The 22,635-nt window shown below is 31.5% G+C and overlaps 1 protein-coding gene across 6 annotated transcripts in view; it reads left to right on the top strand.

Moving 5' to 3' along the window:
• LOC124539257 (myb protein) overlaps positions 1-22,255 on the top strand; it is a 51,207-nt gene extending 28,952 nt beyond the window's left edge. For 4 of the 6 annotated variants that reach the window (XM_047116570.1, XM_047116571.1, XM_047116569.1 and 1 more), the window contains 12 exons: positions 622-771; positions 8,103-8,200; positions 8,720-8,854; positions 9,543-9,702; positions 10,883-11,085; positions 11,479-11,570; positions 12,118-12,260; positions 13,024-13,170; positions 13,499-13,584; positions 14,048-14,240; positions 15,523-15,681; positions 16,929-19,280. In XM_047116570.1, the coding sequence (XP_046972526.1) occupies positions 622-771; positions 8,103-8,200; positions 8,720-8,854; positions 9,543-9,702; positions 10,883-11,085; positions 11,479-11,570; positions 12,118-12,260; positions 13,024-13,170; positions 13,499-13,584; positions 14,048-14,240; positions 15,523-15,681; positions 16,929-17,591 (2,229 nt within the window). In that variant the 3' untranslated portion in view covers positions 17,592-19,280. Of the gene's footprint in view, positions 1-621; positions 772-8,102; positions 8,201-8,719; positions 8,855-9,542; positions 9,703-10,882; positions 11,086-11,478; positions 11,571-12,117; positions 12,261-13,023; positions 13,171-13,498; positions 13,585-14,047; positions 14,241-15,522; positions 15,682-16,928; positions 19,281-20,767; positions 20,879-21,704 lie in introns of those variants that run through there. The other 2 variants (XM_047116574.1, XM_047116573.1) reach the window with 2 other exon arrangements.
• The last annotated feature ends 380 nt before the right edge of the window (positions 22,256-22,635 follow it).

A 22,635-nucleotide genomic window follows, 5' to 3' on the forward strand; every position in this document is an offset into this window, starting at 1 on the left:
CTTTTGTGTCAAACTCAATGATGTTGTAGGAAACAGATGTGTTATTAACGCGCAAAAAGTGAAGACTACAAAACGTCCTAATTGGGACGTTTGCCTTTAGTTGTTTTACGTAGTAATACGTTATAATACATCATAATTACGTAGTAATACGTTTTGCATAATTAAAACATCTAGTTATCCGTTTTACTTTTAACGAAATGTAAAAATAAACTAATATAAACGGTCCCCGGCGCGGCACACTTTTTTCTGTTGTTTAGTATGGATATAACATATCTGTTTATTAGAATATCATTGGTCAAACTCATTTAATTTTAGATGGGAGCCATCTCAACACTAAAATATTTCTAGGGAGACTTTAGAAAAGCTGACGTTCTCTTAATAGTAAATAAAGGTTTCTTTAAATATGAAAGGGGTGTGTGTTAAGGACATAGGAAAATTATGTATTTGAATTATTTAAAAACAGAATTATTAAATAGGTTTTTAAGTAAGGACTTTATCGGTTAATTTCATGAATTGTTATGAATAATTTTTAAACTTAGATGGCATTTAAAATATTCTCTATAATTACCGATTGTTTGACATGGCAAAAGCAATTAACGACATCTTTTGCCGCATTTACAGGACAAAGTCCTCAAGATGTACGTGAAGATGTACAACGAGAACTGGGAGCTGATAGCCGCTCAGTTCTCGGACAGGTCGGACGTCCAGTGCCAACAGAGGTGGACGAAGGTCGTCAACCCTGAACTAGTCAAAGGCCCTTGGACGAAAGAGGTGAGTTTTTATTAAAAATTATAACTTTGTGGTAACTTTGGTGGTAGGGCTTTGTGCAAGCCCGTCTGGGTAGGTACCACCCACTCATCAGTTATTCTACCGCCAAACAACAGTACTCAGTATTGATGTGTTCCGGTTTGAAGGTTGAGTGAGACAGTGTAACAACAGGCACAAGGGACATAATATCTTAGTTCCCAAGGTTGGTGGCGCATTGACGATTTTAGGTATACTTAACATTTCTTACAGCGTCATTGTCTATGGGTAATGGTGACCACTTCCCATCAGGTGGCCCATTTGCTCGTCCGCTAACCTATACCATAAAAAAAAGACATAATTTCTTAAGGTATTGCTGGGGTCGTCGGCAGGGAATTGTTTCAAACGTTATTACATAGATTATTATTTTTTGTGTATGGAACTTTAGATCGAGCACTAAAACTTCTCCCTAATAATGAGCTCTTGAGCGCACAGATGCTGTATACAGGGTCACAGACTGACAATTTTTTTATTTAACGGAAAACTTTTCTTATTTTGGAATTATGTCTTAGAAAGAAATCATATGAAGTGTTTATTAAACGAATAATTATTTCTATACAGTGAGTTATGTCTTAAAAAATTAGATTATGAAAGTAGATCATCGCCAGCAAATTAATTGGAATAAATATTGTCGTAGGTTTATGGCATACTTAGAAAAAAAAAACAAGTGCGATTATATCCAATGTTATTTTGACTCGGTCTTACTTATTATCCATAAATATAGTCAAGGATTTCAATTAGTGCAACAAACTCAAGACTCAAGTCCTTACACGGTTTTCCTTTTTCGCGACACTGTCTCGTCCAGGGTTAACATAAAAACAATTCATAAAAATAATAGATAATTCAAGGAAGCGGTTAAACACAAAGAAAACAAACAATACACACTTGTACGCCGTTCAGTCTAATAGTGCAAAGGAAGATGATTCACAGGTCAGTAACATGCAAACGTTATAAATGCATCTTCCATTCATTCACTTCGCTATACGGCCTTCATTTCTAATTGTTTAGCTTTATCGTAGAATCGTTCATTCATGTGTTTGAACACTTGATCTTTTGATATTATGAAAATAAATATTGCTTAGAAATGTATCAATTTTTTTAAATAATAATGTTCATATTCATTCGTTCGTTTAATTTTAAAATTGGAAGTCGCTTGTAAAAAATTAATAGACTTCATTCATATACATCAGTATCAGTTTTTTTAATTCGGCACCTAAATGACAGAAATTCAGGTAATAGACATAAATAATACAACCGAAATGATAACCTCCTTCTATGTGTATTAAAAACAACACTAGAAGAGAGATGATAATAATATAAGGCACTTAGAATTAAAAAAAAAGTTAATTTAAGTGAAAATGAAAATAATCTAGATTGTAATAAATAAAAAAAGCTACGAGACATATAACTTTAATAAATATAAATAAAAACTCTTTAAACGCTTAAGCTGCTTACGCTATTTCTAAAATTAATTCCCATTAATGTCAGAAATAGCTCAACATAGGCGTTTTAATTCTCAGATTTCATGAATGAATCCTTTGTCGACTGTACGTGTCGTGAATTTTAAAGAACTATTTACACTTGGCAGCGCTACCGTTTAATAGGTCTCGTGTCTGAGATAGAACGAATGACATCATACGAATACTTAAGGCGAATACTCTAAATCCAAGCACTTAATTCATTTAAGAATTATTTGAGTCAGACCACATTCTATTTTTTTAAGAACACTATCATAGTAATTATTGTGAGGAAAGGAAATTTTTTTGAGGTTTCTTGTCTTAATTACTAATTTAATCATTAGGAAATTTTATGCACGTCAGAGATATAGAAAAGTACATAGGGTACGTAAAATCTGATTAGAATAAATAAATTCCCCCCCCCCCAGTACGTCAAAGAACTAATTTTTAGGACTAAGAGGGTGTACTACGTTCGAATTTTAAATTTGAATTTGGAAAAAAGTCAATTATTTAATAGAATAGTATCTAACTAGTGTAGTGTAAATACGAACTGTTATTTAAATAATATAGCATTCAAGTCTCATGTCTAAACCCACCTTTAGTTTATTACATTAATTTAAATATTGTCGTAAAAGCAGCTGTTGATATCATCTGTTAAAATTGATCGGATACCGACAATTTATGGAACAACACGTGCCGGGAATAGGATTTGCGTCTTAATTCAGTTGTATTAGTGACTATATTTGCTTAAAATATATTGTACACAGAGCTTAGTTTTATGTACATCGCGTTATGAATGAGAAAAGATTAAATACTGGTAGGTGGCCTGACACAAAAAAACGCATTGATAACATATTTATGAATTTATTTGTTTTCAAACTGACATTTTAATTGAAACGTTTTTATTGAATCGAATACCTAAGTTATATATCGAGTTCGTTTGTTCAACGTGCGATCGATGTGATATTTTGCATCTATATAGTTCGGTCGGAGAGTGAATGAATGAATGGTATAGATAAATGCAGACAGCGAATCCGTGGTAAACCCTAGTTTTAATATTAATTATGCAAATTTGAAAATTGGAATTTTGTGTTTAACAGCAATCAACACTTAGTTAATCAAAACTCATATTTCTTTTATTAATAACTAGTGAAACAAACAACCCCCGTTTTTATTTTCGGGGTAGTGTTTATAAATAATCTACCTATAGCTTACTTTAATTACATTTATATAAAAAAACGTGTGTTTATATATTTTATGTACATGTTATATAATGTAATGGAGTGTTATCAACTTACGGCGATTTTTTAGGTTAGGGGCCCAAAGGGACCATCTGACGTTTATCCGTTACAATCGACCCTATATGTTGGCGTGTTACGAAATATTAACCGTAGCAAGGCATACATTGTCAATCCACTGACCTAAATAACCAAATGTGACCCTGTGTGAATGTGCCGGTTTTTTTCTCACTCACTCTTTTTTATGGTATAGGTTGGCGGACAAGCATACGGGCCAACTGATGGTAAGTGGTCACCATCACCCATAGACAATGACGCTGTAAGAAATATTAACTATTCTTTACATTGTCAATGTGCCACCAACCTTGGGAAGTAAGATGTTATGTCCCTCGTGCCTGTAGTTACACTGACTCACTCACCCTTCAAACCGAAACACAACAATACTGAGTACTGTTATTTGGTGGAAGAATAATTGATGAGTAGGTGGTACCTAACCAGACGGGCTAGCACAAAGCCCTACCAACAATACTAAGTATTGACAATTATCAAAGCGAGGGAAAATATGATACCTAGTAGGAACGGCTTGGACCAAGCACAAGAAAAATTTCTGTCAATTTCGCTTATCACTTAGTGATATTTTATGTTCGTGTTTTGAGGTGAGTTTCGAGTTTGTTTCTTACAGAATAGTGCTCTGACACTGCTCCGGTCTTAATGGTAACCTTTAACTTACTTAAAATATTAAATATATTTTGTATATACATTATTAATTAATTAAAACCGAAAAATTGTACATTTAACGCGACTTTTGACATCGTTATCAGATAATGTTTCCATTCTCTTGTCTTGTATGGCCTAAAATATTAATCATTTTTGTATGTCATATACCTAAATGTTTTTAATGAAAATGCAAATTACATGTACTTAAACGAACGTAAATACTGACCTTTTACAGATTACTGACGAGACCTATTGTTACATATTTTGTTAAATATGTGCGAATATATAATAATATGTTCTGCATCACGGTTATACAATTTAATGGCTTAATGTGACGTCATAGCCGAAAAATGTATGTCTCCCAAGTACCACTTATGCGTGACTTACTCGTATAGCCTATTTCAATCACATTCGTAGGAATTAAGATTTAGTTTTTCATATGATTTTCTAATAACTGATATATTGTGCGCTACTAAGAGTTTAGGATTTATATATCTTTATTTATAATACAATTCTATTACACTTAACTAATTATATCAATTTTAATTTTACTTCTTAAATTCCCATTCGCCAGTTTTTCGTACATCCACAGTGAATATCATAGATTTATCTAACTCTCTCTTGTTTGGAATAAAGTTTAGATACAAAAGTAAAGTACAGCCAGAATATTGACTGTTACATTACTTTCCTTTTCCTTTTGAGTAATAATGTCCCCTTATTAAGTTAAGCCTGCGTTAAAAGGTGTTTAGACCACGTTTTTCTAATGATACACTTGTATTATTCAACGATTTATTAGCATTGAAAGATCATTTATGATATAACTAAAAGGATTTCCTATGTATTCTTGTTTCCGTAAATGGTAAATACATAAATAAAATTTGAACCATATAGTATATATTTGGAATGGAATGTGACTAAGGTGTGACACTTGGAAATTTTGGATAAGTTACGATTCATAATTATGTATATATTATTGTAATAAGTTAACGTGGAAAATTTAAAGATGTTCGCGAAAGCGGTGTGTCTGTAATTAATATCGGTCATTAAACTTATAAAATAATAAATAATTTATAATTTGTAATTAAAATGATATACGAATGTTGCTGCTTCTTACTTGTATTTTCACATTCCAATCTCCATAGGTAAATAATACTGGATTTATCGACTGTAATTTTCGTCAATCCGCAACAAATATTTGATAGCAGTTTTTGTGCTATATCTACGGATTTTGATGCGGTTTTCTTAGTAGATAGAGTGATTCGAGATGAAGGTTTTTGTGTATAATACATGGACAATGTAATAAAGAAACGCAAAAATATAATAAAAGTTAAAATAATCCTTGTATCCGTTAAAAATGGGTCAAATACGTCCCACGTATTGATATGAAGTAAAATTGCCTTGGGAGAAAGTGATTACATAGAGCACATATAAATGAAACCACAGACAATAGCAACTAACAAAATATAAATAATTCATCTTGCAATGTCATAAAATATCACATATTGAGATCTGTATCATGTTTTTATTCGATTTAAAAAAAAAAAGATTCCGTCTATACTCTTTGGTTATAAATCATAAATGAATGTACAAAAAGGTGCAAAGACAATTTTCGTTAGCTAAACATTACAAAATCTTGTCTTGGATATATTTAGACTATGGTCTGTGACTTAATCGACCTTGGTTTTTTGTCAATTTGTTTGTGACAGCAATGCCTAATGCCTCCCAACCGATTAGGAAGGGGGACATCTGTTCTAAGAGCTATTAAGGCAATTAGGTCGTAATATTTTAGTCTCAAACAATACAAGGCAAATGCAACCCAAACGATTCATTTCGAATAAGATAAAAGAATTATATAAATATAATCAATGTTTTTGTAAGTATGTAATTAATACAGCCTGGCATACTTTGTTTTGCTAATGTATTTATATAACCTTCGAAATAGTTTATTTGATGCAGCGCCATCTAGAGACGAATTATGTTCAATTTTAACATTACAAGATTCCTTCTGTATGAAAATATATGTGATCGATCTCATGGTATCACTATGAACTTTTTTCTATCTACAATAATATAATTTTATATGTAAGATTTTTTTTTCAAGTATGTTTAATTTGTAGTCCATATAAATGGGTTGACGGTAAATAAACTTTGTGCATAATTCTTTAAAAAAAATTATTAGTAATTTCTTGCAAAAACATTAATTATTTATCAGTTTAACGTTTATTACCTACAAAAAAAGAGCGATAGGCTATACTTATAGATGAATAGAATATTAAGTCTTCTAAAGCATATGGCATAAGATCTTGACAAGTCAAATTATAAAGATGATATAATCTCCGTACGAAATTCGTGACCGCGTTTTCAAGTACCCGGGAACCATAAACAGATAGGATGTTCCAAGGACACCAATTAGTTTAGTATGGAGGAAGTTTTTGTCCATACGTTTGATCTAACACGTGTATTGTAATCTATAATAATCGTGACGAATTGTCAGAGCAGTTTTAATGCAATATATATGATCTCTATTTAATATGATCGAAAATCAATTTAACAAAAAAATAAAACGTTTTGAAATATTATTTAACAATAATTATTGTAAATACATATGACGTTTTGAAGTCTGAAATATATAATCACCATTCAATTATCGAGATATAATAAATATAAAATGTTTTTTTTTTGGTCAATATTTTCTTTACTTCCAACTGATTATATTCTTGTTCTTATATTTAAGATCTGATATTGCTTAAATCAGAAAGGAATTATAGAATTCGATTTTTAAATTTTACGTTTATGATATGCCAATAATCACACTGTGTGAAAAGAATCTATATATTGGACGGTAAAAAAGATAGATTAAAAAAATAATGCATCATATTTTATCCATTCATGAGAGGTTTTTTTTATTATTATTTATAATTGTCGAAAGATTGAATACATTAAAATACGAAATGTTTGTCGTTCGGCGAGTATTTTCAAATATTCGCCGCCTCTCAGCTGATTCGACGTTATTTTTTTTCATCGTATTTTTTTCCAGTACCGGATTACCTTGCGAAATAACGACTTCTCACATTGTAAGGATATCTTATTCTTACGTTTTTTATTGTATTGACCATTGATAATTTGAAAATTGCTTTTTTGTATTCATCTCGATGTGTTGATGTATATTTAAAATTAGTGCGAAACGAATGAGCGAAAATGTGACTATTAAAAAGAGCACTTATCAAAAAAAAAAAAAAAAAATAGTGAAAAAAATTCGGAATGGGGAAAAAGTGTCTTTCCCAAAAATATGTATCATGTATTTGTATATAAATCATTTGTAACTATAATAACTAAATATTGTCTTAAAGGATTACAATAAACTATTTGTTATGTCCTATTGCGATAGTTATGTAACGTTGGCTGATTAAATAACAAGGTTAAATGCAAACTCGAAAACCATTCACAAGTGTTGATTTTAATCGATTAATTAATAATCGATTATTTGAATCGCCTACAATTAAATCGACTGATCTTGTTTCAACTTTCATTGATAGATTTTATTTTCATTTTTTTTTTTGTTTATGAACAAATGTTGCTCAACTGACATTTAACCGCTCATGAAATACAAACAGCATTTGATATTTTTTGAATCGATTTCATAACTTCAGTTTTATATTACTTGAACCAAAAGAAAAGTTAAGAGAGAAAATAGATGTGATTATCTAAGTCATATCTCAATAGGACAAAAATGACAACCTTATAACAAGTTAATTTCTGATGATATTCCCTATATCAATAGATGATAATAATGTATCTAATACAAATATCAATCCCACATTATTGATTGTATAATTATATGTTTATTTATAAATTTTTAGAATACTATTGGTGTTTTGTGTTACAGGAGGACGAGAAAGTCATGGAGTTAGTAGCTAAGTACGGTCCTAAGAAATGGACACTGATCGCGAGACATCTCAAAGGCAGGATAGGGAAACAGTGCAGGTAATAAATTGCTCTAAATTTTGATATAAATGAACGTTTCGATATAAAAAAAAATATATTTAAGTGTCACTGAAACAACTTTATATTATGTAGCTATAATACATCATGCATTATTAATATTCAATTATTTACAAAATGATATTAGAAAAGGTTATTGGTCAAATCATAAATGCACTGAATGGTGGTAAGAATGCTAGATTAGAATTATAGCCAATAAGTGTTTACGTATTCGGTTATCTATACGTATTATAAAATTTGAGTGTCTGTTTGTAATATCAAAATAACAAAACATGGTACATATACCAAATAACATTTTTTTACAATTTTTGTCTATCTGTCTGTTCCGGCAAATCTCTATAACGGCTTCACCGATTTTGACGAAACTGTCACTACTAGATAGCTGATGTAATAAGAAATAACCGAGGTTATTTTATAGGGCAGCTACAGGTAGTTATTTTATGAGTTGATTAATACAAAATATGTTCATAATTAATGATATAAGTATGTGATTTATTTCAGAGAACGCTGGCACAATCACCTCAACCCATCTATAAAAAAGACAGCTTGGACGGAACATGAGGACAGAATCATATACCAAGCTCACAAACAACTTGGCAACCAATGGGCCAAGATAGCAAAGTTACTGCCGGGCAGGTGAGTAGTGATATTTTATCTGTGTTTGTCTTATACATAACAATAAGACATTAAATACTTTTTCTTTTTTAAACCATATATTTTAATTTATTGTACACATATTTCATACTTGGGTTCTTAGCTATTTATTTATGAAATACATTAAATAATAATAATATTTTAAAATAAAGCTTATTTTAAAAAACAACGCCATCTATTGAACATTGACTATTTATTAGAAAATTAATCTTTATAAATAATAGTTTAAAATCACAAGTATATTTCAAAATAACAACGCCATCTATAAAACAATGACAAATATATTAGAAAATTAATCTTTAAATTGCAAAGAAGAATAAATTTGATATTTAATTGGTGGTAGGGCTTTGTGCAAGCCCGTCTGGGTAGGTACCACTCGCTCATCAGTTATTTTACCGCCAAATAACAGTACTCAGTATTATTGTGTTCCGGTCTGAAGGGTGAGTGAGCCAGTGTAACTACAGGCACAAGGGACATAACATCTTAGTTGCCTATGTTGGTGGCACATTGACGATTTAAGGAATAGTTAATATTTCTTACAGCGTCATTGTCTATGGGCGATGGTGACCTACCATCAGGTGGCCCATATGCTCGTCCGCCAACCTATACCATAAAAAAATATATATTAAAGAAAGGTAATTATTTAATTAGTTATGTAATTTAATTCCAGGACGGATAACGCAATAAAAAACCACTGGAATTCAACAATGCGACGCAAGTACGAGCCAGAACTGCTGGACAGTTTCGAGAACATTCGGAAGAAGCAACGCCTGAAGAGATACGATGTAAACGAAGAGCGTAGAGAGAAAGTCACTGTCGCTTATAATGACGTTAGTTTGCTTGCATGCTTTTTTGTTTTCTTTAACACGCTTTGTTATTTGTTTTACTTGTATGTAAGAACAATTATGTATATATGGTCTAGGAAGTAGATTTTATCTATTTCAATTGAAGGAGGTTTTGGGGGGGGGGATGGAATGGTACATTTCATTAGTGAACTAAAATGGCACTAAACGATTTCAAGAAGTTCATACAAATAGTATGAGCTTCCGACTTTACATATTTCATAATGTTACATAATAATATTATTAGTACATATGTATTATTATACATAATAATATTAATATTGACAGCTCATTGGTTAAAATGAAGAAGTCACTTTTCCCACTTAAGTATTTATATCCAACTTAATATAACTTCCTCATAGCATTTTAAAGTTCATACACTAATCCATAATTAATATCATGGATTATTCAAATATGAAACATATTTGGTTTAAATTAAATGACGAAGTTGCTTATTTTGTTTTATGACCTGGATTGCAATGGGGCCGTCCATAAATTACGTCATCGATTTTTTCAGACTTTAGACCCCCACCCCTACAATCATCCTTTCGTCGTTTCATAATGACCCCCCCCCCCCCTTCTCCCAAAATTGACGTCATTACCAGTTTGACGAAATTAAAACATTGCAGATTTGAGAAAAATAGGGTATTATATGATTAAAACACTTGGTTATAGAATCACCTTAATTATTTTTACAAATCCCCCGGCCCCCCCCCCCCCCTTTTTGGAATGACGTAATATATGGACGGCCCCAATGTAATAACAATTAAAACACTATGCTTCATTCAAGGAGGCTTTACAATCACTTTGAAATCATTATTTTACATGATTATAATGTAAAGAATCAAGAAACTGAGAAGTGATTGTATTCCACCATTTCATACATTTCATTGTTAGTGTATCTTTTTTTATTATTTCGCGCTTTGTGTGTAAATACGCATTGATTAATTAGATATGTTTCGTTTGATCTATGTTAGCTTAGTGTAGATGTTCATTTAAAATATTTACCACGTTATATTATATTATTTTTATATTTAAATATTCTATTAATTTACTTAAAAAAGTTTTCAAATCATCAGTCTAGTTATCTAATCTAATTTGTTTGTATTTTAAAATACTAAATTTATCCTAAAATTTATAAACTCATAATATATTTTGTTCCTTTCAGTCTAATTGGACGGATCCATTCAACGAGTCGACACAAAGCAACTCTTCCAACACAAGTCAACCTTCAAAACAGGTGTTACACTTCAGGCAGCTATTGAAGGACCAACTAAGCAATCTCCAGCACCAGACACCACCGAGGAAATCACCAGACAGGGGAGGTTTGGTCGCTGCTGATACAGTGGAAATTGTCGAATCACCTTTCAAGTAAGCTATCGATTAATAATTATGATAATTGTAGTCTTCTGTTGGATATAAGGCCCTCCCAATGAAATTAAATAAATAATAAATTGAAGTCTAGAACAGCTTATGTATAAAGTAAGACTTACTTTAAGACTGTTTGTGACATTGGTTGTTGACCTTGGTGTTATGTATTAATAATACAAAAAAAAGTTTTTTTTTTTCGCTCTGATATATTCAATTATAATGCCAATGTATGTGATAATGCAATATTCGTTTTTGTTTTTAATTATTTAAAGTTTTTTTTTTTTACTTTCAAATTGTGAGTTCACTTTTTTACAATCATTATCATATCATACAATTTAAGAGTAATTTATCTTGTATGTTATGGATGTTTTAAACGTATTAATTTCTTTACAGGTTCGTAAACATAGACACGCTACCAATTAACTCTCCCATTAAAAACTTCCTAAGTCAAACGTCGACTGCTGATAGCAATGATCAAAACACAGGTAAATACACATTCAAATTAATAAAACTCCTTAAATATTATAATCTATTTTAATTACTTTATTATATTATTTACTAAGCTATATGGTGACATGAAAATATGTATCATTGATAGCATTTTTTTTTAAATCTGCAATGGTATACAAACTTGAAATCAAAGGAGTAGTAACTATTTGCTAACTTGCAAAATCACATGGCATTTCAAATACATAGAATTTGCTTATCTTTTTTTTTCCTAGTGGAATATAACTTTGTTATAGGCTTAGCTTAAATCCATCTGGATTTGTACTTTATATAAAATGTAATATTTGTATTCTTGTTAAGGCTCTCTACACGTTAAGGATTTGTGCATATTTTTTTTTTATGGTATTGGTTGGCGGACGAGCCCATATGGCCACCTGATGGTAAGTGGTCACCATGCTGGACGCTGTAAGAAATATTAACTATTCCTTACATCGTTAATGTGCCACCAAACTTGGGAACTAAGATGTTATGTCCCTTGTGCCTGTAGTTACACTAGCTCACTCACCCTTCAAACTTTTTTTTCAGTGACATATGCTGTTCAAGAGTCAGCAAAGGAGATAGTGGTACCATCGGTGTATTCCCCTAAGAAGTGCGACACAAACAGTCCGCCGCCCATACTGAGACGAGGGAAAATTAAGAAACAACAGACTCTTACACCCAATCCTAATGTGAGTCGGTATCAATGGGTGTCAATCCTAATATATATCTTATACGAATTAAAAAAATAACTTTATGGTAACTTTTATAATGTTTCTTATTAACATCTGTAATTGTTTTCTAAAGTTTGAACTAAGTATACTTTATATATTTCATACATAACTTAGATAAACATAATAAGACTTACATAAATCTATAGATTATGTAGTCTTTAGCAAGTAAGACTGCGTATATCGATATACTGAGTTCAATTCCTAATTCTTATAATATAACTGTATGAATTTCTAGAACTAGAAAGCTTTAAGGTCAGTGGCGGATTTACCAATAGGCTAAGTAGAAGCCTAGGGCGACAGATTTAGCCCAAATTTGTTATCATACAGAAATAAAAAAATATATATAATTATATGTATACACATTACGTCCGTAATCCGTATACTCGTCACTAGTGGGTTGGAAAACTAATCTAGTAACTGACTGAAATATCACTAATAACGGGAAAAAGCCGATGTAATGAGGTCGATAGAACACAATACTTAAATGTTAAAAAAAAGTAGGGGCGGTTTAAATTGAATAGCTAGCCTACTAGCGGCAGATTTGTAAATCCGCCACTGAGTAAGGTCTATACTATCATACTCAAAAAGTATGTAATCATATTCAAGCTCCTGATACTTGTGTTTGTGTATGATTCTTTGTTATGGTCGATTATGTTAATCATTACATATTATTATAAATTCAATATTTATTTACCTATATTCATAACGTTTTATTTTTCAGACATGGGCCGAGACAATATCGAAAGCTCTAGAAGGTGCGACTCCAATCAAAGCTTTACCGTTCAGTCCCTCCCAGTTTCTGAACTCGCCGGCCGGATTATCGTTTCCTGCTTTTGATTCTACACCTTTGCGACATGCTACCAATAAGGTAACAATATCAATTATATCATTGTCATTTAAATAAATATATATTTTTTAATATTTGAATTTGAAAATGGAACTTAATTTTTTTTTATTATTTTTACAATTCGAATTTCGAAGCAATTTAACTGTCAGTTATATATATTTATTTACTCATAGTATACAGGTTTAATATCTGATATATAACTAGTTGCCCTATATGAACCATCGGTTAAGATGCACGCTTTCTAACCACTGGACCATCTCAGCTCGCATATATAGTTTATAGTTTCTAGTAACAATGTTATTCAAGAAATTGTTCCTTTATAAACACAATCTTTGTAATATGTTTCTAGGAGCTGGGAGCCAGTCCGCTTCTCCACACCCCTACACCTGTGAACATCACTCCCGGAGGCAGTCAGCTCAAAAGCAATACACCGAAGTAAGTCATCAATTACTATTGACAATATGATTCAATTATGTATTAGTTAGCTTTGCCAATTCTTAAATTAATGATGATTATTTATGTGTCATCTATGTATGGATGAAACATTGATAAATAAGGCTTGTTACCTAATAAATTAATTATCCAACTGCTTCAAAGTGTAGAGTCAGTATTCTTTAATGTTCATTTACGGTTAATAATAATGACACTGTATTTAAATGTATGTAATGTACTCAAGATTTTAAACCAGTCACATTTAATTTAATTTAACGTTTTAAAAACTACTAATCATTGAAGCTTTTCGACGCAATTTTTGAATAAAATTTATAAAGATTTTGATTATTCTAGTTATTCTATGCTAGTAAAATTGAAATGGAATAATCTTTACATACATATCTAAGGCTATATTAAGAAATAATATTTAGTGTTTTTATTAAATATAATATGTGTTAATTTTCAGAACACCCACACCGTTTAAAATCGCGATGGCGGAGATAGGCAAGAAGTCAGGTCTCAAATACGAGCCCTCTAGTCCCGGTTTGCTCGTAGAGGATATCACTGAGATGATACAGAGAGAGGGGAATTCAGAAAGCACGGTCCAGTTGAACGATTCCATGTTATCTTCTACTGCGGATCAAGACGGAAATGTACAGGTTAGTCACTATTTAAATAAATAAACAGTTGGATATCTTTATCTTCTAAACAAGGAATGTTGTAGTATATATGTCTTTATAAGAAGAAATATTATATTCCTAAAGTTATTAATTTCGTCTTCTTGAGTCTTGTGAACAAGACATTTGTAGGTAATGTCGAAATATCGAGCTTGACCGAATAAAATTAAAAACATTGTAAATATCCCGAAATTAATAACTTTAGTAATAAAAATAACCATGTTAATTTAAAATCTAATATTATATTTAATGTCCAATATGGGCAAATACTATTATATCATATTAATTTTAATTGTTTTGTCTTTTTATATATATTTGACAATTTAATTGTGTGTTTCAATAATGTAGACTTTCTACAAAACAATACAACAATATTATATACTACAATATTATAAATGTGAAAGTAACTCCGTATGTTTGTACTTTACCACACCGCTGAACCGAATTTGATGAAGTTTGATATGAAGCAAACTTGAATTCCAAGATACATAGACAACTTTTTTTTGCTTAACACATGACAACCAACACCCTAATACGCGATTAAAGCCTCGGGTGATTACTAGTTAATAAATAAATATGTCATGAATTTTGGTCCCGGAAAACATAATGTAAACAATCGTTGGTGTATATATGTGACAACTTAGACTTACACGACAAAATCGCTGTATTGAATTTGATTAAATTTGGTATGAAGCAAACTTGAACTCCACTGACGCTGTGAGAAATATTAACTATTCCTTACATCGTCACTGCGCCACTAACCTTGGGAACTAAGAGGTTATGTCCCTTGTGTCTAAAGTAACACTGACTCACTCAACCTTCAAACCGGAACACAACAATACTGAGTACTGTTATTTGGCGGTAGAATAACTGATGAGTGGGTGGTACCTACCCAGACGGGCTCGCACAAAGCCCTACCACCAAGTAAATTATGACCAAACTCGACCAAACTTCATGACATATTAAATAAATATGTCATGAAGTTTGGTCACGGAAAACATAACGTAAACAATCGTTGGTGTATATACGTGTATAAGTGAGTGGTGTGTGTTGACATGAGCTACTTTCTTTGCTTGACACATGACAACCAACATCCTCAAACGCGAGTGAAGCCGCGGGCGACTAAATACATAAATATGCCATTAATTTTGGTCACGGAAAACATAACGTAAACAATGGTTTGTGTATGAAAGTATAATATAAACGAAGCCTCTCGATAGTCGAGGTTGTGTATATATGTGTATAAGTAAGATGTGTCTTACAGGTGAACGATTCCGGCATAGGCAGCGGTCGGCGCGGCAAGGAGAACGTGCCGTCTCACAAGCGAGCGCGCAAGGCGCTTGCGCACAGCTGGGGCGCGACGAGCACGCCGCACGCGCACCGGGCGCTCGTGCCCGACGTGTCGTTCGGCGTCGAGACGCCGGTCAGTGCGCACACACCATACCACGGCAACAGCCAATGGGCTAGGCTCTCCCTTTGAGGAGATGGCTTGGAACACCACGTACCACTACGGCAATAACCCGGCCCTAAGACCCTCTCTCCCTCTGATGAAGTTGACTTGGAACACCACGTACCACTAGGTTAATAACCCGCCGGGCTAAGAACTCCTCTCCCTCTGATGATGCGCTCCCATACCACTCCCATACCACAGCAACAGCCAATGGGCTAAGGCCTCTCCCTCTGATAAAGATGGCTTGGAACACCATGTACCACTCCAGTACCACTTAGGCAATAAACCGCCGCGCTAAGGCCTCTCCCTCTGATGAAGACGGCTTGGAACACCACGTATCACACCCGTACCACTACGGCAATAACCCGCCGCGCTAAGGCCCCCTCTCTCTCTGATGAAGATGGCTTGGAACACCATTTACCACACCCGTATCACTACGGCAATAACCCGCCGGGCTAAGGCCCCTTTGAGGAGAAGGCTTGGAGCATATTCCATATAACATACTCTCATGTGCTTTTCAATCATTATCTTCTGGACCAATTTTGATTACAATCGGCTATCCGATCGATTAACTGCACAATATGATAATCTATATGTGTCCTTATTATGAAATAAGGAATATGATTTTTTTTTCCAAAGTAATGAGAATTCCTTAAATTTATAAGTGTAAACTTTTCTAAGCACATGCATGTAACATAGAAAATTAGCTCTTATCACTTAGTCATACATTTTGCATATACATATAAACTAATACGAATAGGATTTTAAAATCCTTACTTATAATGTTGTCTTAAATTTTCGCGATTATTACACATTTAAATAAAACTAATTATAACGGATGAATCGCGTATATTAATTATTTTTAAACATCCCGACGTTTCGAGCACTTTGCAGTGTTCGTGGTCACGGGTAGACGAACCACGAACACTGCAAAGTGTTCGGATTCATCCGTTATAATTAGTTTTATTTAAATCCTTACTTATGATATTTTAAAGAGCTTATTATATTATATAGGAATATAATAATAAGTTGATTGGTCTCGTACAGTTTTCCTTGTAGCGTTTCGTAACTATACATATAATGTAATATTTAACATTAAATTAGTTTTGAAAGGAATATATAGGCGTAGAAAAGTAAACTCTAAACTAAATTCTTCCAGTCAATATTGGTTTTTTATGTATTTAAAAATAGTTAATCAAATTTCATATTTATTGTTCCAGAGCAAAACATTGGCCGGTGACAGTTCAGTTCTCTTCTCTCCACCTTCGATAGTGAAACACTCCCTTCTAGAAGAGTCCACGAGTCTCCACAGCCTAATGAGTGCAGAGAACACACCGGAACCAATGAAATACGAAGAAATCGACATTGAATCGGCTATCACAGAAAAAACTAAGGTACAACACAGGTCCTTAATCCATACTAATCCCTTACCTAACACCCTAGATCCAAACTTAATACTGTACGAAGATTACGATAACACGCCACAGACAGACATGCAATCGAATCCTAATATATTTAGAAATATTACTAATATCGAATCGCCTAGAAGCTTTGCTAGATTAAACGCGGAGAGATTACGAACTATAACGTCGTCGAACGAACTAGCATGTGATAATATTAACGTTAGTAATATGAATACAGTTAATATAAATAACTCTAACAATGGTTCCCTAATAGCACCTAAGGAAGTACTGGCTAACGTATTAGCGGATCATATTTATAAAGTAACCAATCAGAAGCCGTCTACGTCACGTATAGACGAAATATTGACCAATAAGATGAATAGGCCGAATGATTTCGAAAAGGAAAATCAATGGTGGCAAATCGAAAAAGATACGACGGATGATTTGTATAATGATTACTATATGTTCACTAATATGTAGTGTCGTACATAAATTGATAGTATTATACGGTACATTATTTCTCAATAATGGTGACTATGTTTGTGATTTGATGATATTAAATCGTTTTGTCGATTTAGAAATGTCTTTAGTTGGTGGTAAAGAACAATTCGTTCTAGAATCTATGGCGATAAATAATCTCTATGACTTATATGAAGTCTACGACTTACGGATTTATACTAAAGTATTATTTGATTATGTCAAAATAATATTGATTTTTTTTACAATTTTGGAGATATATTTGTTTGTATATATGGATTTATCGATGAAACTGTTAGTGATTAAAATTAAGACTTAATGTTAAAATATTATTAATCATATTATTTTTACGACATAATAAAAAACGATTGAAATAAATCACTAATATAAATTTTAAAATAATCGAACTTCTAAGAAATTACGGTACTTTGAATGGGAATGTAACTAATAAACTAAAACTAACAATTTACTTACAGCTAGAGTTGAAATTTAATATTATTCTGGATTAAAAATTGGTTCCAACGTTAACAGCTGAATATTAACGAATTGAAAGTTGGTTCAAATGTTGGTAGTCCAATATTTTGGATCAAATGTTGGTCCCAACAGTAACAGTTGTTTCTATAAATTATACAAAGTAACTTGGTATGTCCCCATAACAATTTATTGTTTTATCGAAGTTATAAAAACCTTTCTTTGTGTTCTGACCCCTTAATAATGATAAATAGATAATGAAACGGCGTTTCTTTATATAATGTATAAATGCTTCTTAATAATATAATAACGTTTAGTATAGGATAAGTGCACCAAATTGAAGAGATTAGGGCGTAGGCTACCAAAGATGGAAATCTTCATCAAATGAATATTTGTTTCTGAATTCTAATATATAAATTAGTTTTTAATTATGTTTTACGTTTAAATCTTATACCTCAAGTTTACCACGCACCAAATTGTTTTAGTGTTTATTAGTTTTAATTATGCAAGTATTACCTTTAGGTTAGGGATTGTCGATAGATTTTTACGCGAAAGTATTACGATGTATGAAATTAAATCGGTTGAATTTTCACAACGGAAGCAAAGGTATACTAACTATCCCTGTTAGGCGACCTATCCTGTCCCTGTATTTATTTATTTTAAATGTCTATTAAATAGTACTTTGCTTTGTAATTTTGCATATGAATTTTTTTTTGTCATTAATTTATCCGATTCTACGGCGAGGTCGTGTGTAATGTAATTACGAAACTATTTATTTTCTATCACATTTTTTTTTTGTTATAATAATCGCAATTTTAATATAAATCGGCAGCTACTTAAGAGTACTTTATTTGAAATAAAGAAATGACATATTTCGACCTTTTTACCCCTTTCCCCGCTATTTTGTCACCTTCCCGACCTTCCCGTACAATATTGACAGGCCAGTGTTGAATCTACATTTTTTTTTTATATTTATTTTTAAAAACGTATTTATTTTCTTGTTGAATAATTGTTTATTCTTTTGTTAATAATTTTATGTTTTTTTTTTTAAATTGTTTTTTAATTTATTCTGTAGTTGTAGTTTTTGTATGGCAACATTTCTTTTATGAACAATGTGTTTTTCTGTTTTGTAGTTTAGCTGTCAATATTGTTAATTCCATTCCACAGTCCAAATGAAATCCGATGTCATTTTTTATTTCAATAAATGTATTTATTAACTTATATGTTTGTTTATTTTTACCCATCGCTGCTATGGTTTATTTAAACAACTATTATTTATATTAAAATAAATTAACATGAGTTTTTATAAGTTACAATTTAGTTAATATTTTTCAAGCTTTTAAAGAAATGTTTTTTTTGCGTCATCTGAATTTGCACGAGTGGTAATATATATGTAAATATGATCTGTGAGTGTGAATTTATAAAAATAAGTTTATTATTTATATTTTCAAGACACTGTGTGTAATTTTTTTTCTAGATGATTTATCAATACAATTACTAATGACTTAATACATAACATATAAAAATATATGAAATTACAGTTTTAAAATTCATAAAAATGTGACAAGCCATGCTAAAATAATATTTATTTTGGGTCTTGATCATTCTTTAATTAAAATCTATATTATAGAGCTTAGATTTAAAATGGGCGAGTTAAGACGTCAAAAATCAATGGTAAGAACTAGCGCGCACTGGTAACTTTTGTCACGGTGACTGTTTCGTCACTCTTGTCGAGTCCGTGAATATGTACAGATGCAGACACAAATGTCACGTCGTAACGTGTGCGCTATATACATATATATATACATATACATATTCATGGACTCGACAAGAGTGACGAAACAGTCACCGTGACAAAAGTTACCAATGCGCGCTAGTTCTTAGAGGGACACTTAGGTATTGACAAAAAGACTTCCTATAGTAAAATTTTATTCTCATTTGATTGTGTAGTCGCTTTTGTTGGTTCATCTGTTTTTTATCTGGACCATATAGTATAAAAACCATATATTAAATTGAACAAGTCACCAAAGGAAGTCGTAAAAAGAAGATTATTAAAAAATCAACAGAACATGAATTAAAAATGTAGTATTTACTAATAATTCAATATATTCTTTAAATATGAATCAACTGTATACTCTGAATGTGAATATATAGGTATATTATTATTATTCATTATTTTCTAAGATGAATGGCAAATTTTATTTCAATCAATAATATTTATCAATAAAATCAACATATTTCAACAAAATTAATTAACTGATAAATGTCGTACGAATACATAAAAAAGTAAAAAAATATGCAATGTAACTATTTTGGTTACAGTACTATCGATAATATCTATTATGTTAACTATACAAACAATAAGTGTTAATATTGCGGTGCCAGATCATACTGGTTAACGGTAAGCTTAGTAAAAGTTACCTTCTGTCAATCAAAACACCAAAACGCCTATAACAGCCATAAGAGACATAATTTTTATGGTCACCGTTGTTAGTATAACAAATTGTTATTGTTTTCGTACCAGTGTCTATGGGCAGTATTTACCACTTACCATTAACAACGTCTTACTTGTCTTCAGTTTCTAATAGAAACCAAATATATTACGACCAAAAAAGTTCACTGTCTAAAAAAGGTTTTATATATTACAACATTATCTAAATAAAGCGTTATATGCCTACACAATATTAAGCAGGGACTTTCCATTATAGATTCGAAGGCTTTCGACGGAACCATTGGTCGTGAAGAAGTCAGCCGTGCGTTCTATTAAATTCGACCAAGACATACCGGAAGGCGCGAACGAAGAGAAACCTCTCATACTGGTTTGTATTATATTCATTATTAACTCAATTTTTTTTATGGTATAGATTGGCGGACGTGCGTATAGGCCACCCGATGGTCACCATCACCCATAGACAATGACGCTGTAAGAAATATTAACTATTCCTTACATCGTCAATGCGCCACCAACCTTGGGAACTAAGATGTCATGTCCCTTGTGTCTGTAGTTACACTGGCTCACTCACCCTTCAAACCGGAACATAACAATACTGAGTACTGTTTGGCGGTAGAATAACTGATGAGTGGGTGGTACCTACCCAGACGAGCTAGCACAAAGCCCTACCACCAAGTAAATTATATTTAAAATTAGTATTTTTGAATCTCTTAAAATATAAAATCAAGGATAAATTCATAACAAATATACATACCGTACTGTAGCATACCATTTCATTTCGGTCATTTTGTAATGCAGTCAAGAAAAACTTCATGAGGTAATGCATATGTCAGACGATATTACGTTGTGTGCTCTTCTAAAATGCTCTTCGTTACATTTCTAATGTTTAAAGCTCAATTTCTCTTTCTTTTCAATGAGAAATATATTTTGTTTTACTTGTGAAATTTTTCCGAAAAACAAGAGAAGGTATTAAAAGTGCTGTTTACATTTGTAGTTTCATGTATAGAATCCATGTTTTGGTAATGCTATTTTATTAGTCAGTATTTAATGTTCATATAATGCTATGAGTTGTGTGATATTCCTACATTTCAAGAATTACATTTAATATTTATAATAATAATTGGATATTTGTACACTACTGTTATTAAATTTCAAGTAAAAGAGGTTTTAATGTATATATTTTTTTATTGCAGACCGACAATAAATGGGAGACATTTGCGTGCGGTAAGACTCAGGATCAACTTGATTTAACAATGTTAGCTCATCAATATTTAAGGAAAACTGCGTTAAAACCACGTTCCCTCAATTTTTAATGTACCATCCGGTACAAAAATAAACGTCAAATTAAAACAGTCAATATAGAACCTTATTTGTTTGTGATAAGAATTAAAATCCAATGTTAATACGGCATATTGTTTAAACTCTTGGAATGTATCTACATATCGAAACTATTATAAATATAATGTCAGGCTGTGCTTGATATAGACAATAGCTATTAGATTGAAAGTGTTACATTTAAAGTTATTTGTTTTGTGTAATAATATTATTCTTTAAACAACATTGTGTCGAAATGTCAAAGAATATTATCAGTTTCTTTTAAAAAAAAACTTTTTAATTTAGTCAAATTAAAGGTCAAAAAAGAGTATCAATCAAATTATTCCATACAAATTTTAATTTTATTAAAGAAAAGTTTAGGTAATTTTTGTTCTATATCAACGCGATAAATCTATATTGGAAAGTCAACAGAAAAAATAAAGCTTGTATAATATCATAATTAATTTTGGAAAGATGTTGAACAATTACATGTACAGTTGGAAATTTAAGGTAAGGCAAGGATTAAAGTCTCATAAACCGAATTGAAAGACCATGTATTTGCTTCAACAGAATCTGTAAGTTCTTATTTTGAAAAACATTATTTTTCTACCTTTTACAACAAATCATTAATTATTAAACATATAGTAAAATTTTTACAGACATTTTGCCGTTTGTCTTGCTGACTGTACTATTTTTTCAACATCTGTGAATAATAATTGAACAAATTCATAAGTATTACTCTTTTTAAAGTTTTCTGTTGATTTAATGTCTATCTGAAAATTTTACTCTGGATATATAAAAGTACTAATA

Source organism: Vanessa cardui, chromosome 22 (genome assembly GCF_905220365.1).
Source record: "Vanessa cardui chromosome 22, ilVanCard2.1, whole genome shotgun sequence".
Lineage (NCBI taxonomy): Eukaryota > Metazoa > Arthropoda > Insecta > Lepidoptera > Nymphalidae > Vanessa > Vanessa cardui.